The 13,781-nt window shown below is 40.3% G+C and overlaps 1 protein-coding gene across 2 annotated transcripts; it reads left to right on the top strand.

Annotated features, from left to right (window-relative positions):
• The first annotated feature begins 8,312 nt into the window (after nucleotides 1-8,312).
• srek1ip1 (SREK1-interacting protein 1) lies at nucleotides 8,313-10,880 on the top strand. 2 transcript variants are annotated; one of them, XM_079157806.1, is made up of 5 exons: nucleotides 8,313-8,439; nucleotides 9,000-9,047; nucleotides 9,230-9,376; nucleotides 9,542-9,620; nucleotides 9,823-10,880. In XM_079157806.1, exons 1-5 carry the CDS (start codon nucleotides 8,427-8,429, stop codon nucleotides 10,055-10,057), a joined length of 522 nt encoding a protein of 173 aa, XP_079013932.1. In that variant the 5' UTR covers nucleotides 8,313-8,426; the 3' UTR covers nucleotides 10,058-10,880. The 2 variants fall into 2 exon arrangements, with proteins under 2 accessions (XP_079013932.1, XP_079013931.1); XM_079157805.1 differs by having other exon boundaries at nucleotides 8,362-8,457.
• The last annotated feature ends 2,901 nt before the right edge of the window (nucleotides 10,881-13,781 follow it).

The raw sequence follows: 13,781 nt of genomic DNA, 5'->3' as shown, positions 1-13,781 counted from the left end.
AAATATTTGCTCATGGTTGTTGGTTTGCTAACCTTTGCCCGTTTTCTCACTCTCTTAGCAACATCACAAATAAAAAAAATTCTGACTCACCTGCACGGCCACATCCAGTGAGGAGAAGTAAGCTTATGAACACTATCATCTTGCTTCTGAGCCTTAAAACCTCTTCAGCTATCAGACTTAAAGCTGTTATAGTTCTCCCCACTTTGCTGTTCTTGCTCCTCTTCTGCTTCTCGTGTTTTCTTGGGACTCCAAATGCCTAGTGAGTACAATCGGCTTCTTATATATGAGTTTCTCACCTCCAAGGTATCCAGAAAGTTATTTTCCTTCCACCATTTTGTAGCCGTGGCTTGCATCTTTTGTTTGAGGCAGAGGCAGAGGAGGAGGGATAAACTCACTTATTGGACACACACACACACACACACATATCTGCACCACCAGCAGCACTCACCTTTTTACCAGTTTGCGTCAGAAATATCCATCAAATCAGAGAGCAGGCCCATTCCCCTCCCCACGCTGTCCATCTCTTTCCTTCACAATGCATCGCATCAAAGTACTTTTCTCTCTTGGTCCTTTGTGGACACCTGTCAGTCAGCAGCTCACACAGGTCAGTTAGGGCTTTGTAGTTTGCTGCAGGAAATGTCTGAATTGGTTTCAGAGGAGTCAAAGTGGGACAAAGGGGTTTAAGGAATGCAGGGAAATAAACAAATGTGTAGATGTTATACATTTCAAAGACAGGCATATAAACTTGCACTAATGAGCTAAATGTTGACTGAAAACCAGGATTGTGCGGGAAGACAGAAACCATAGAAATCCAGTGAGATGCATTTGTATTCAAGAAACTATTGTTTTAATCAACACACACAATCGCGGTGTACCTGCCCCGCATTCCTCGCCTCCCACTCAACTATAAGCACTCTGCTTACCCTCGATCTCCTCCACATCAAAGAGCCCTCACTACAGAAGCCATCAAACATGCACAGAAATATTTGGGGAGGGAGAAAGAGAGAGCCTGGAGGGAAGAACTGAGATGGTGAGGACAGAGGAGGCGAGGGAGAGCAAGCACACTCCTACAGCATACAGACGTATCATTCAAAACAAATCAATTCCAGCCGCTATTTGCCTCACCTCGCAAGACCTTGGACAAGACCAGGCAGAAATACAAGAAATAACCTTGCAGTTAACAAAGAACAATGAGCAAAAATATTTTTTTATTTTGAGTCAAATTAAACGAAGGCCAATAAGGTGAATTTGAATAAAACAGGGAGCCCAATCAGTGTGGTGGAATATCATGAAATCAGAGTCTTGCTCTTCTTCCTCACAGCTTTTGTTTTCCCTTCTGAAATGATGCCAAAGAGACTTCCCTTTTCCTACATGGCCACCCAGGCATGATGCTCATGCTTGTGGGAGGAACATTGTGTAAGGTGGTGAGGTCGGGAGACTCCACGACTGGCGCTTGAGGTCAGACTTAGGTTTATTTTGCTAGGCAGGCCTCTGTCCAAAAACATCCTCCACTGCGTCTTCGGTGTCCACCAGGTGCTGACCAGACAGAGCCTGTTAGTAGCGTAAAGGAGAACTGCTGTGAGATGGACGGCTTCTTTCATTCAGCTGGTGTGGTGGTATACATTTACATATACAATTTAGGCATTCAGGTCACACACTCATGCATGGATTACCAATAAGACATGGGGTTAAAATGTCCTGAGAAACACACTGGACCACCCAGGGAACTGCATGTACTGTAGAGAAATGTGTAATTACACAGATAAGTAAGCTGCAAAGTTACAACAGAAATGTTTAGTGAAGAGGTCTCAAACTTCACTCATCCAGAATAAATGTTACTGAGGCAATTGTATATGTGTGCTTTTTTTGTATGTTTTTTTATCTGTTCAGTCATTATCTGATGCTCTCAAGACCCATTACACACCTGGTGGTCATTTATGGTCCCCAGAGGATGAAGCCTAATAACTTTGGCGAACCCCTGATGTTTCCTCTAGATCCACCGTGAGGTTCACACTGGATGGATTGTTGAGAAATTTGCTTCAAACATTCATGTCCCCATCAGGAACAGAATAACTTTAGTAATCCATTAACATTTCATCTAACGTCTTTACCTGGTCACATCATGAATGTGAATCTCTTATTATACAAGATGGTGAAGGAGGAGGTGAAGATGGACTCAATGATGGCAGTGTAGAAGTGCACCATCATTGTGTTTGTGTTAGAAAAATTCACGCAAGACCGATGGAAAATCATTAATCAATTGGCCATTTATTCTTGCAAGAAGGAGACAGAGTTGATTCACATACAGTATACATGGATCAAGGCAGCTCCGAGGTCTGACTCTGAGCCTCGGATATTTATACCAAGTAAACAATACAGTGTCACAGGCAATACGTCACGAAAGCATAACACACACACAAAATGGCGTCCACGCCATGTAGTCCAAGTAGATGTCTGCAACTTTACCTGAGCATTTGTTCTGGCACAAAGGTCACATTCTCATAGTTAGGAGGCTAAGTTCTCATAACATAGCTCTGTACCCATCTTAACGCTCCCACAGTCCTTATTATCATTTCAATCCAGGACATGCTGCTGAGTGTTCTTTCGCATAGACTAAACAACTGTGGTGAGGCAGTTCACACAACAAGGACACATAAGGACACCAAGCTTTTAAAGCACACCTTATAATTAGTCATTTAGATTTTCCCCAACAGTTTGGCAGGATGAATTTCTTCAGCTGCCTCAGGAAGTACATCCTCTACTCAGCCTTCTTGGTGATGGAGCTGATGTTCAGGTCCCACTTGACCTGAACATCAGGTCAAGTGGGACCTGAACATGATGGAGCCCAGGAAGACCTTTGGAAGTCACACAGGAGTAGGTGGGTCTGCGTTCTTCTGGAAATCCACAACCATCTCCAGAGCTTGTCCTGCATCAGAGACGAGATAATGGTGTCGAAGGCAGAGCTGAAGTCTACAAACTGGATCCTGGCATAGGTTCCTGAGGAGTCCAGATGCTGGAGGATGAAGTGGAGGGCCATGTTGACTGCGTCGTCTACAGACATGTTGGCTCTGTTGGCAAACTGCACGGGGTCCGGGAGTGGGTCGGTGAGGGTTTTGAAGTGGAACAGGACAAGGCACTTAAAAGACTTCATAACCATAGAGGTCAGAGCGACAGGCCTGTAGTTATCTAGTCCTGTAATCCTTGGTTTTTTGGGGACGGGGATCATGGTGGAGGTCTTGAAAGAGGCTGGTACGTGGCATGTCTTCAGTGAAGTGTCATTGTTTTGCTTTTTTATCAATTACACACTTGGCCGAAGCCAATCAAATCAAGAAGGAGGGAATTACTTAACCACTTCCATACTGTTTTGACGGCGGAAGATGTGGTAGGGCTAGCGAGCTATTTAGCTGTTGAACTGTCAGAGAGCTACGTGGGAGGGAAGGGGGAATCTCATGCTCGTGATAGTTTTATGTTGGCTGCTGTCTTTGAGAGAGAGAGAGAGAGAGACCACATTTTTACCGTTAATCCCGTTAATCCCGTTAATCCCGTTAATCCCATTAATCCCATTAAATGGCCCGTTTGCGCACACAGCCCCGCTCCACAGGCGCACTATGCTGTGTTGCTGTATGTGCTTTGCCAAGGTGTTTTTGTAGCGATGGTGCCTTAAGCAACACCTTTCGGTGTGATCAGCCCTTTAAAGACACTTTTAGTCTTGTTTTGTGAATCCTACATGAGTTTTATTTTCCGGATTAAAACATGTTTACTGATCTGCAGTAGATGAGTGAGTACAAAAGGTTTTGCTCAAGAACATTTAGCTTTTTTCTGTTGGAAAAAGTCCCTCATGTCTAAACATCCTGCTGCCCCCAAGCCCAATTCTCCAGATGCTTGTTGGGGTAACATGCAACTTGATGACAACAACATTCAGGCTGGGAAAAAGGTTCAAGGCACCACCAGAGTACTTTGTTTGAGACCGCTGTTTGAACTGACGTGTGTTTGTGGCACGAACATGTGAATAATGAATCTGAAAGCGAGCAAATGCTGGCAAACAAGGAAATACATTTTACATTTTACTGACTGTGGAGTGTCTCAGTGGAGTACAGATTGTTTCAATCTTTTGTTTTCAACTTTGCTCATAAACACATTTCCAAAACCATTTTGCTAGGAGTTGATCTTGGTGTGTAATGGCTAAGATTCGTTTCGTTTGGAGAATTTCATGAATTCAATCAAGGAATACAAAAACACCTTCATCATGATCCTTCTGTACTTTTTCATAATACTGTTATTTTGTTGGTTGAATTTTTTTACATTTTTATTTTGGGTTTCTTGTTCAACAACGTCTCATCTCAGTAGTTAAGAGCAAGGGCTTCTAGTCCCTGAGGAAGAACTTCCGTCTGTCAGGTTTCTCCAACAATTTAACTAGTTACTGGAAATGTTTTCTATGCACCGCTTTCAAATCCAACATCAGCCAAGAATAATTTCCAGAAACTAGATGGACGTATCTCATTTTGATTGTCCCCATCAATAAAAAATATTAAATTTGTATTTTGTTTGTTGCACTATGGTAACAACAATAAAAGTTCTCTTTCAATTGTTTAGTGACTCACAAAGGCTGCAGAGACAAAGAGGCAGACTCAACATTAAAGGTGCTAAATACGAAATTCAGAGCATTTCTTTTTCACACATCTCTTAACATGGCCCCGGCTGAGCCGGGGAGTCCCGTCCAACACATTGAATGCAGTGCGAATTTTGCCATTAGTGATGTTTAGAGGGTGTAAAGCTAATTTTTTAGGTACATAGATGTTCTAGCATGTCAAATACAGAGTAATTGATTTTTTACTGGAGATTCACTGGCATTACATTTACACAAATACAACTCTTCTTCCTTTGCTTAAAAACAAATTCAAGTTAAACTTTAACAGAGGGCAAAATGGAGGACAGATATTGTAGAAGTGAGGGTCAGGATGAAAATAAACAGCAGCAGCATAGCAACTGAGGAATGTTTTACCAGAGTCTTATCTATTTAATAGAGCTTTTTATGATATGCACAAAAATGTAGACAAGTTAGTGAACCAGCTTGTCAGCAGCTACCAATAAAGCCCTCCTTAAAGGCCCAGTCTATTCTCTGTGACCACATCAGTTTGAGACATATTCATCTACACAGTCAAAAAGTATGAAATACAGATACAAAATCATGAATTTGTGTGTTTTCTTGTTGACAATAATTCTGAATATATGGTCACAAAGCAAGAAAAGCAGGTTAGCTGGTTAACTTTGCTTACCTCACATTTAACTGAGCTTATTCACCTTGGTAATCTTCATTGCTCAGTAAACCTGCTACAGAACAGCTCCAGCTCAGTGGATTTTATTTTACTGTGTAACATCGTTTGCTGCTGCTACAGACACATTTCCCCCTGGGGATGAATAAAGTATATATCTATCTGTCAATCAGAGAGATCAAAATGTGTTGAAAAAAAAACCCATCTTCTAGCCAGCTCACTGAAAGTATTGAGTCAGAATTTCTACAGAAATCAAAAAAGTGCTCCAATTAAAATAAACTGACAAGTAATGAGTGCCAGGTAATAGCCGGTAGAAGCACTTTAAACACAAGCAGTTAAAAATAAGCTTGACTGCTTTTAATCAGAGATGGAGTTAACAAAGTAAAACGAGGGATTGGCTTTGTTCCTTGTACCGCTCAATAATATCTCTCAACTGTTAGGCTTGTTTTTTAAGTATACCCTTGGTTTACATTTGGATCACAATCTGTGACTTAAAGACATTAAACGCAATAAAGCTTAGAAGATGAATGAGTTCAAGCATTGTTTTTAAGTGGAACGATTGTACCAGTCATAAGAACAAAACTAGTAAAAACACATCTGACATTTCAATTTCTGTGTCAAACTGTATTAAAATGAATGTAAAATGAGATATAGAGTAAATGAGACTGTTGGCATGCATTTCTTCCCTGTGTTGGTGTATCCAGAGCAATGCTTTACGTAATTAAGTTATTAACATGGTGAGAGTGTGTCATGCAGTTTTCTGTCTTGGGCTTGAAACTTGCATTCCTGGAAGCACATGTGATATTGTGTCATTTTTGTCTTTCTTATCTGTACTGCCACCGGAGTTACAGCCTATTCCATTAAATGAATTGTCTCTCAAAGGACTTGCTTGCTCTTTGCACCTTCCAGTGGTTGAAGAACGAATTTGAAGTTTCTCTACAGAGCGGAAGTCACCTCTAACTGGTTTCAAACAGCTGCACAGTTTTCTCACAAGTCATCTTTGTTTTAATCTCTCACCTGCAGCAATAAACTGGCAGAGATAAAGCACTATCCTTTGAACTGTATTTTTTTCTTAACAGAGCGATATGAGGAAGTCTAGCGATAGGAGGAAGTCTTCTTTTTAAAGCGTGGGGAGAGGCTTTGCTCCAGCTGGATACTGCTAAAGTAATGCTACATTTTCAGATGAGAACGTATACTGCACTGAAAGAAAATATACAAGGGAAACATTACAATTGTCATATTTTGACAAAAAAAGAAACTAAAACACAAGCATCATCAAACAAAACAAACTACTTTCAGGCTATAACAAAAGTCATAGTACCCCCCCTTATCTTAAAATCTATTGCTGTGCGAGCAATGATCGTCAGCAATTTCATCACTCCAGTCATGTAGAGGACATATCAATCATATGGGACGAGAAAGGCTTAAAAGAGTGATAATGAAACAAAGGTGTTTCCTGTTTACAAACGTTCTAATTTATATCATGCCTCCAACTTTTTGATGCAATAACAACACCTCTGCTACAAAACAAGCTACATGTTCTGCGATGATAGTGAAACATGACAGTAAATGGTCAGTGGCTGGAAATAGAGCATTTCTCACAAATTAGAGTAATGTCATGTCTTTTTAAGCATGTGAGGTGGCTACAAGACAAAACAATGTTAGGTGCGGTGGATCAAAGTCCTCTGGCTGAGAGGAACTGCAGAGCTGTGAGCCTATTGTGAGGCATCATCTGATTAGGTGACACTGACTGCTAATATGTCAGTTGTTTTAATCATAAATCAAGTGAACAGTATAAGGCTGAACGGTCACTGAGGCAGATGGCATCAAAAAGATCAAGTTTGTGTGTGTGTGTTCGTTTGTGTGTTCGTTTGTTTGTCACAGTCACAGACATGATGATGAGGGCATGTCTGAGGGCACCGCATCTGTCGACGCTTTCCATCTGACTCTGCCTGCCTTCAATTAACCCCCTGACAAAAACCACAACTGGCTTTACTGGGAAGCCAATTAAGCACAATATTGTTTCTGAAAAATTCTTAGCATTTTATAGAGATGGAATAACTTGACGCAGAGTTTGATGTCAAATGCTGTCATCTTCATTTTCAAAATGATTACAAAATTGCACAAATGGCCTACATCGTTTATATATTGTATTGAAATGTTCTCATTGGATTTAACATTTGATTTGAATATTGTCCACCTTACCGCAGGCTAAGCCTTAATACCAACAGATAAACATAGCGTAAAGGACTGGGTGACATATAATGTTAAACCTGTTATGTTAAGTGTTATTGCGTTTACAGAAAGAAGTTGTTCTAAGATGTTATCTAAGATTGAATATTGCACTTACTGAGGTCAGTAAAGGCCTCATGCCTTGTGAAGCTGTAAAACCTGTCAATCATCGTAGCTACCTATGGGGGTGGGTGGCACACATTAGCGTACCTGGAATTGGCAGAGAGAGTGAGGTGGGATGTTGTTGTTTGTGCTGCTAACTTGTCGAGAGTTAGTCAATGACCGGGAGCATGTAAAAGAACGTTTAACGGTGTTGACTGTTGTTTGGCATAGGCTACGGCCCACAGTAGCCTGTGTACTGTCCAATAATAAACGTAAGATAACGTCTCGTAGCTTTCCTTACCAAGGGTCGCTACAATATGAACATTGAACATACACCAACAAGTAATAGCTAAAGCCCCTTACACTTTTTCAGATATTAGCCTATTCATAATTCATACAAGTATGAACATAAGAGAGAATAGAGCATTTCGTCTCTTTACATCTACTGTTCCTCAGCGATTCAAAACAGTGTGTTTCAGGCTTAGTTTGTTTGATCTAATTGTTGGCGATTTGCAATGTTTTTCAGCCCTTCAACGCTGCTGGCTTTAAAGCTTGGTCTTGCGAAACTGCTAGTAGGAGCAGATCCTTCAAACCAGTGCAAACCATTGCACTCCACACTCCAGTCCAGTTGGTGGCGACAATGCGACAACAATTTAGTTTGCAAGCCGCCAAATGAACGGACAAAAGAAGAAGACGGAACCAGTAGTTTGTTCAACAAATGTTTCCGGCCGACGTTATTTTGAGTGAAGACTCGTGGAAATCTTGGTTGATTCGCGATCTAATAACGATCACCCTTTCGGCTTCACCGTGGAAGGCACAATGGCTTCCCCAGGTCGGTATGACATCTTACGTAAGTTATGGTCGATGTAGTTCACTCTGGAAGTGTAATGGTAAACAGTAATGTTATGATTCAACAAAGTGGCGCTAAGCTTCACGTTAGCCTAACGCGTTCACTCAACGTACACCACAGACCCAAACATCCGTTTAACAGTTTCCTTTAAACGGTAACGTTATCTTTGACCCCACACAAGACTAACGTCTCTGTATTCACGTCTTCATACATGCCTACGTTTATATAGTGCGTTATTATAGCTAACGACGCAGCAATTAATGAGCAGTGAGTTAGCAGTTTGCGACACAAAAACAGAAAGAAATGTAGCTACTCATTGTGGAAAGCTTGAATCTGTTGTCAGTTGTTGCACTAACGTTACAAGTATTGCGCAAAACTCCAGACATGGTCTGTAGAGCCCTACATACAGAACCGGGTATTTAGCTACGTGTAAGTTAGCTAACGTACATATTGACCTACTAATCCTGTTAATGGACATTCATGTGTGCTCTTAATTAACGTTACTTCAAACACTAAACATTTGATTCTTGTCGTCTTCACAGGTCCTAATAAGGACAACATTAGGGCTGGGTGCAAGAAATGTGGATATCGTAAGTAAAGCTTTTGACACATTAGTTCCATCGCTTACTAAAGGAGGATGTTTTAATGTGCATGTGTTGTTAGTCTTGGGTCTGTTTTGGAAGGGTTATACTACTTGAATGGAGACTATAGAAGTGTCCTGGTTGTTCATCCATGCTCTCTTGGACTTTTTTGGATTTTTCTCTTTCTCCAGCGGGCCACTTGACCTTTGAGTGCCGGAACTTTGTCCGAGTTGACCCCCAGAAAGACATTGTTCTGGATGTAAGCAGCACCAGCAGTGAGGAAAGTGAAGACGATGTACCTGCACCTCAAAGCAATGAGAAGCTGGGGCGAAGTAGAGGTAAAACGATGACCCTCTTATGTTTGTTTGTTTTTAGTGGTTGAAATCTCAATGTTGCTACTATTATTTTTCAGATGTTAAAGATGTTACTTTCATTTGTATGTCATGAGCAGCTATTATTCCAGTAAAAAGTGCCGTGACTATTCTGTCTTCAAATCTGTGCAGGTTCCCATAATGATGAAAACGATGGTAGGAAAGGGAGACACAAACAGAAGAAGAGCAGTGACAGAAAGTCAAGAAAGAGGTAATTGTTTTTCCTACCTTGTTCTTCAAGCCACACCGACCCTGTACATCACTTTTTTATACTTCTATGCTTTGTTGTTTATTGTCCCAAATCAGACTTTGAAGCCGATGTTGAGATGTCTTTGCCTTAATTGGCCAATTTACACATTTGTGACCTTTTTTTTTTAAGTGATATTAATGTTTTTTTTTATTCTATTCTCCAGATCTAACTCGTCGAGTGATGAGACTACAAAGAAAAAAAAGAAACGCAGCAGTTCCTGCTCCTCATCTGACGACGAGGAGGAGAGGGGGAAGAAAAAGAAAGTGAAAAGCCGGAAGAAGAAAAGCAAAAAGACCAAAAAGGAGCACGGGAAGCATCAGAAGAAGAGACAGAAGAAGAAGAAACAAGAATCCTCTTCCACATCTTCCAGCTCTAGTGACTCCTCAGACAGTGACTGAGACTGTACAGGTTTATTCTCCAGTCCATGGAAACTGTGTTTAGCAGAAACTGCGTGAATGAGGCGCCTCATCTTCCACTTCATCAAGGTTAACTAAATGATTAATTAGTCCAAAAATACCCTAGAGTGTATTGTATGTTTTATGCCATCATGTCAGTGAAAAAAAATGTTTTTGGGATGCACTGAAGAATTTTGTAAAACATGTACGGAGCCAGGGAACATGTTCTGTTATAGTGTTTCTTTGTCACGTGCAGAGGAATCTTTGAGTGACACATGGTACATTCTTTTCATACATCCTGGATGCTGTCCTGTAGTTGCTCTTTTATACATTTTCCTTTTTTTTTGTACCCAGAAATATTTTAAAGGGGTGAAATGTGACTCACAAACATGATTTGACAAGATACGAATGGCCAAGGATAACGATCACGAATACTCAATGGAGTGTTTTTTTTATCAGTGCTGATATGTGGGCAGCAGTTGAACTACTGGCTAACTGGACTTCTCTTAGTTTATAATTGCCTAAATGTTTATTGTACTTTTTCTAGGATGACTTTATGGACAATGAAACTCCTGTGAGACTGTGGTTGCTACTAATGTAATTATTGTCAAAGAATGGTTATCATTTAACCACCCACACCTTGTTGAAGACCATCTGGTCATTTCAAAGGTTCATTCCAAAAATATTGTGTGTATAATTTAGACCGTCATCAACAGATTTTGTATACAGTTTGTTTTATTTCCTATGCACAATGTACTATTGCTTCAGTCTGTCGTCTTTGGTCCTCCCCAGGTGTTCTTTTATTGTAGTAAAATATATATTTGTATCTCTGTCTCTAGATTTCTTTTTTTCCTGTAGAGGGCAGCAAAATACCTTGAATATGAGATGAAGGACAGCGATCACAATTAAACACCTTTCTGAGAATTAAAGATGAAAAGGAAATGTGTGGCTGAGGCAAATACACATCAACAAAAAGAAAATATTTAATCCGCATGTTTCAAGTGTCAAACACAAAATCCAAAGTGTGATGTTTGTATCCTAAGCAAACATTTTGTTCAATCAATTTACAATATGACTATTAGTCAAACCACATGCCACATATTGTGGAATAACATGTTAATACTTAATATTTCTGGTGAGAGTCTGTATTTAGGTGTGAAGCACAGTAACAAGAAAATTCACTATATTGTATAAAAACCATAAAAATGTTGCTTGACATAAACATAAATTGAAACAACTGCTTTGTATCAGGTACTTATATTTGAATTTTTACATAGATATTCTTCATGACTAGACAAAAAAAAAAAAATCCACTGAGAAAAGCAGGAAGGTGATGGAAAATGTATATATAATAAATATGAATAATTGTATCTGATAAAACCCCATAATAATGACATACAAGCTTACATCTAGACTCGCAGTAGCTATCTTTACTCCATCTAGTGGTCATGGTGTGTGAGTGGTCCGGGACTGAGCTGAATCCATTCAAGTTGCTGCCATCATCTTTACTGATAATGTGCAATGGTGAAAGACAGACAGCTTTATAGGAGTGTTACTAAACTTCCTGAGACTTGTTTGATTTGCCAAATAATCACGAATAGACAGAATCTGCTGGGTAACAATACTCTTTGGCTCAACTTCTTCACATACTAACACAGACACTCGCAGAAACGTATTAAAAACACAATCATTCTAAGATTCACAACAGTGAAATTTCATAAACAACCTTTTATGTTAATTCAAAGGGCCGTTCATTCCACCTACAGTGTGCACACGGTTTACAGACTGCTCAGACTGAGGCACCGTGGCCCACAGGCAGGTGCAGCAAACCATCATGAGTTGTTGGTGTACATGCATTATTGCTTCCATCCCACTACCTCCATGCTGTCAGTAGGCTTTCCCTGCTAAGACACGAAACTGCATAAAGAGCCACATATCATTACAGACATTACAAAACTAGGATCTTTGGAAGCACTTATTTTGGCCGATCTGGGCTCTGTGACAGATGTTTATAATAGCACCATTAATTTCCTTTTGCCTTGGGGAAGGGGATATCTTTTGAAACATCTGCAACATCGTGACAGCTACATGCATGGCTGCTGATCAAAGCCCCGCATTATGACAGGACATGTCCCCCCTTCTATATCTTTTTTTTTTTTTATATCCAGAGGGCAGATTCATCAGATTTGTCAAAGAAACATTAACATTCAGCTGCTACTGACAACGGAGACAGTCGAGAGGTCAATACAAATTCTGGAAATTGGGAATACGCGATGTCTGATGTCCCATGTTCTCAGTGTCTGATCAATTTCCTGTGAAGAAAAGTCCTCGCAGGAAGTTGTTTGTTTAGGTGAGGATCTCAAAAAGCAACACTCGGCTCCATCTCAGCTGAGTAAAGAATAGCGCCATCTACAGGCACTCAAGCCTCTTTTAAAGGAATAGTTCAACATTTTAAGAAGATAGTTGGCTTAGCTTAGCATACACATTGAACACAAGAGGAAACAGCGAGCTTTGCTTTGTCCAAAAGTAACAAATCCACCTACCAGCACCTTTACAGCTCACTAATTAACTTGTTATATCTCTTTTGTTTAATCCGTACAGAAACCAAAATGTAAGAACTACGCGTTTTAGTTTTACAGGCAGTTATATGCTGGTTGTTTCTTGGCCAGGCAGCGTTGTCGTCAACGCAAGGTTGCCATATAGCAGAGACTCCATAAAGCCTATTGAGTGCTGCAGAGACGATGTACTTTTGAAGGAAAACCCAAGAAGTTAGCACCTCGCTGGGTCCCCTTGAAAAAAAGCCAATGGGATTTTCCATTATAGCAAAAAAATAAACTCTATGGCAAACACAAGTTTATGATACTCACACGTTTTGGTCAGCAAGATAATCTTCACAAATGAACATCATCTTTCAGAATTTTTAAGCGTGAATGCAATCGGCGGAAGTAAAAAGCTACCGTATCGATAGACGAACTACACAACGGTCGCATGAGCGTGAGTATACACAACAAGGCTGTCGAGGCGGACTAGTCGGCGTGACGACGTTGTGTAGTCTCATTTTGCTACTTGTTGGCAACAGCCCTTTTTTAAGTCACGTAGAAGCTTCAAAATTCATCAGAGATTCATTGAATTTGGTCGTGACACATTTTACGTAGAGCGCGCAATGAGTGCAAAGCTCCAAAGAAGATTCTAAAATAAAATAATTGAGTACTAATGCATCTAAAAATACTTGCATGAATGTATAAGCATTGCATGTTTTCATTCTGAACTAACAGTATACGCCTCCTGTTCAACATATTACTACTATGCATATGCTTACTAATGAAGGCAATAGTAAAGTCTTGACAAAAGAAACTTGGAGAGAGGGAAACTTCATAATTGTCCAGATGGTAAGAGGACAACTCGATACAGAGGAACAAATGAAGTTGAAGGAGTGCTGCCATGTGCAGCCACACTGAGCAAACCATATGCTGTTTGTATAAGACAACAACTAGGTTTTGCCTGTTTTCATCAGCTCATTTGCTTTTATTGAGCCTGTTGGGCTGTAGGAAAGCAGCAAGCAAATGGGACTCCACTGAGCCATTTAAATGAAAATGAGATGGTCAAAGTGATCTTTTAGAGAGTTTAGCTGCAGTAGAACGGCGATTCAGCCTCCATGTAAACATCTCTGAGGCTTTGATCTCAAACTTTTCTGCACAATCGCTGACCAGAATAACCCCATTGGGTC

The sequence above is a fragment of the Pholis gunnellus genome, assembly GCF_910591455.1.
Source record: "Pholis gunnellus genome assembly, chromosome: 4".
In the NCBI taxonomy this organism is placed as follows: domain Eukaryota; kingdom Metazoa; phylum Chordata; class Actinopteri; order Perciformes; family Pholidae; genus Pholis; species Pholis gunnellus.
This window is presented reverse-complemented; position numbering and strand designations above follow the sequence as displayed.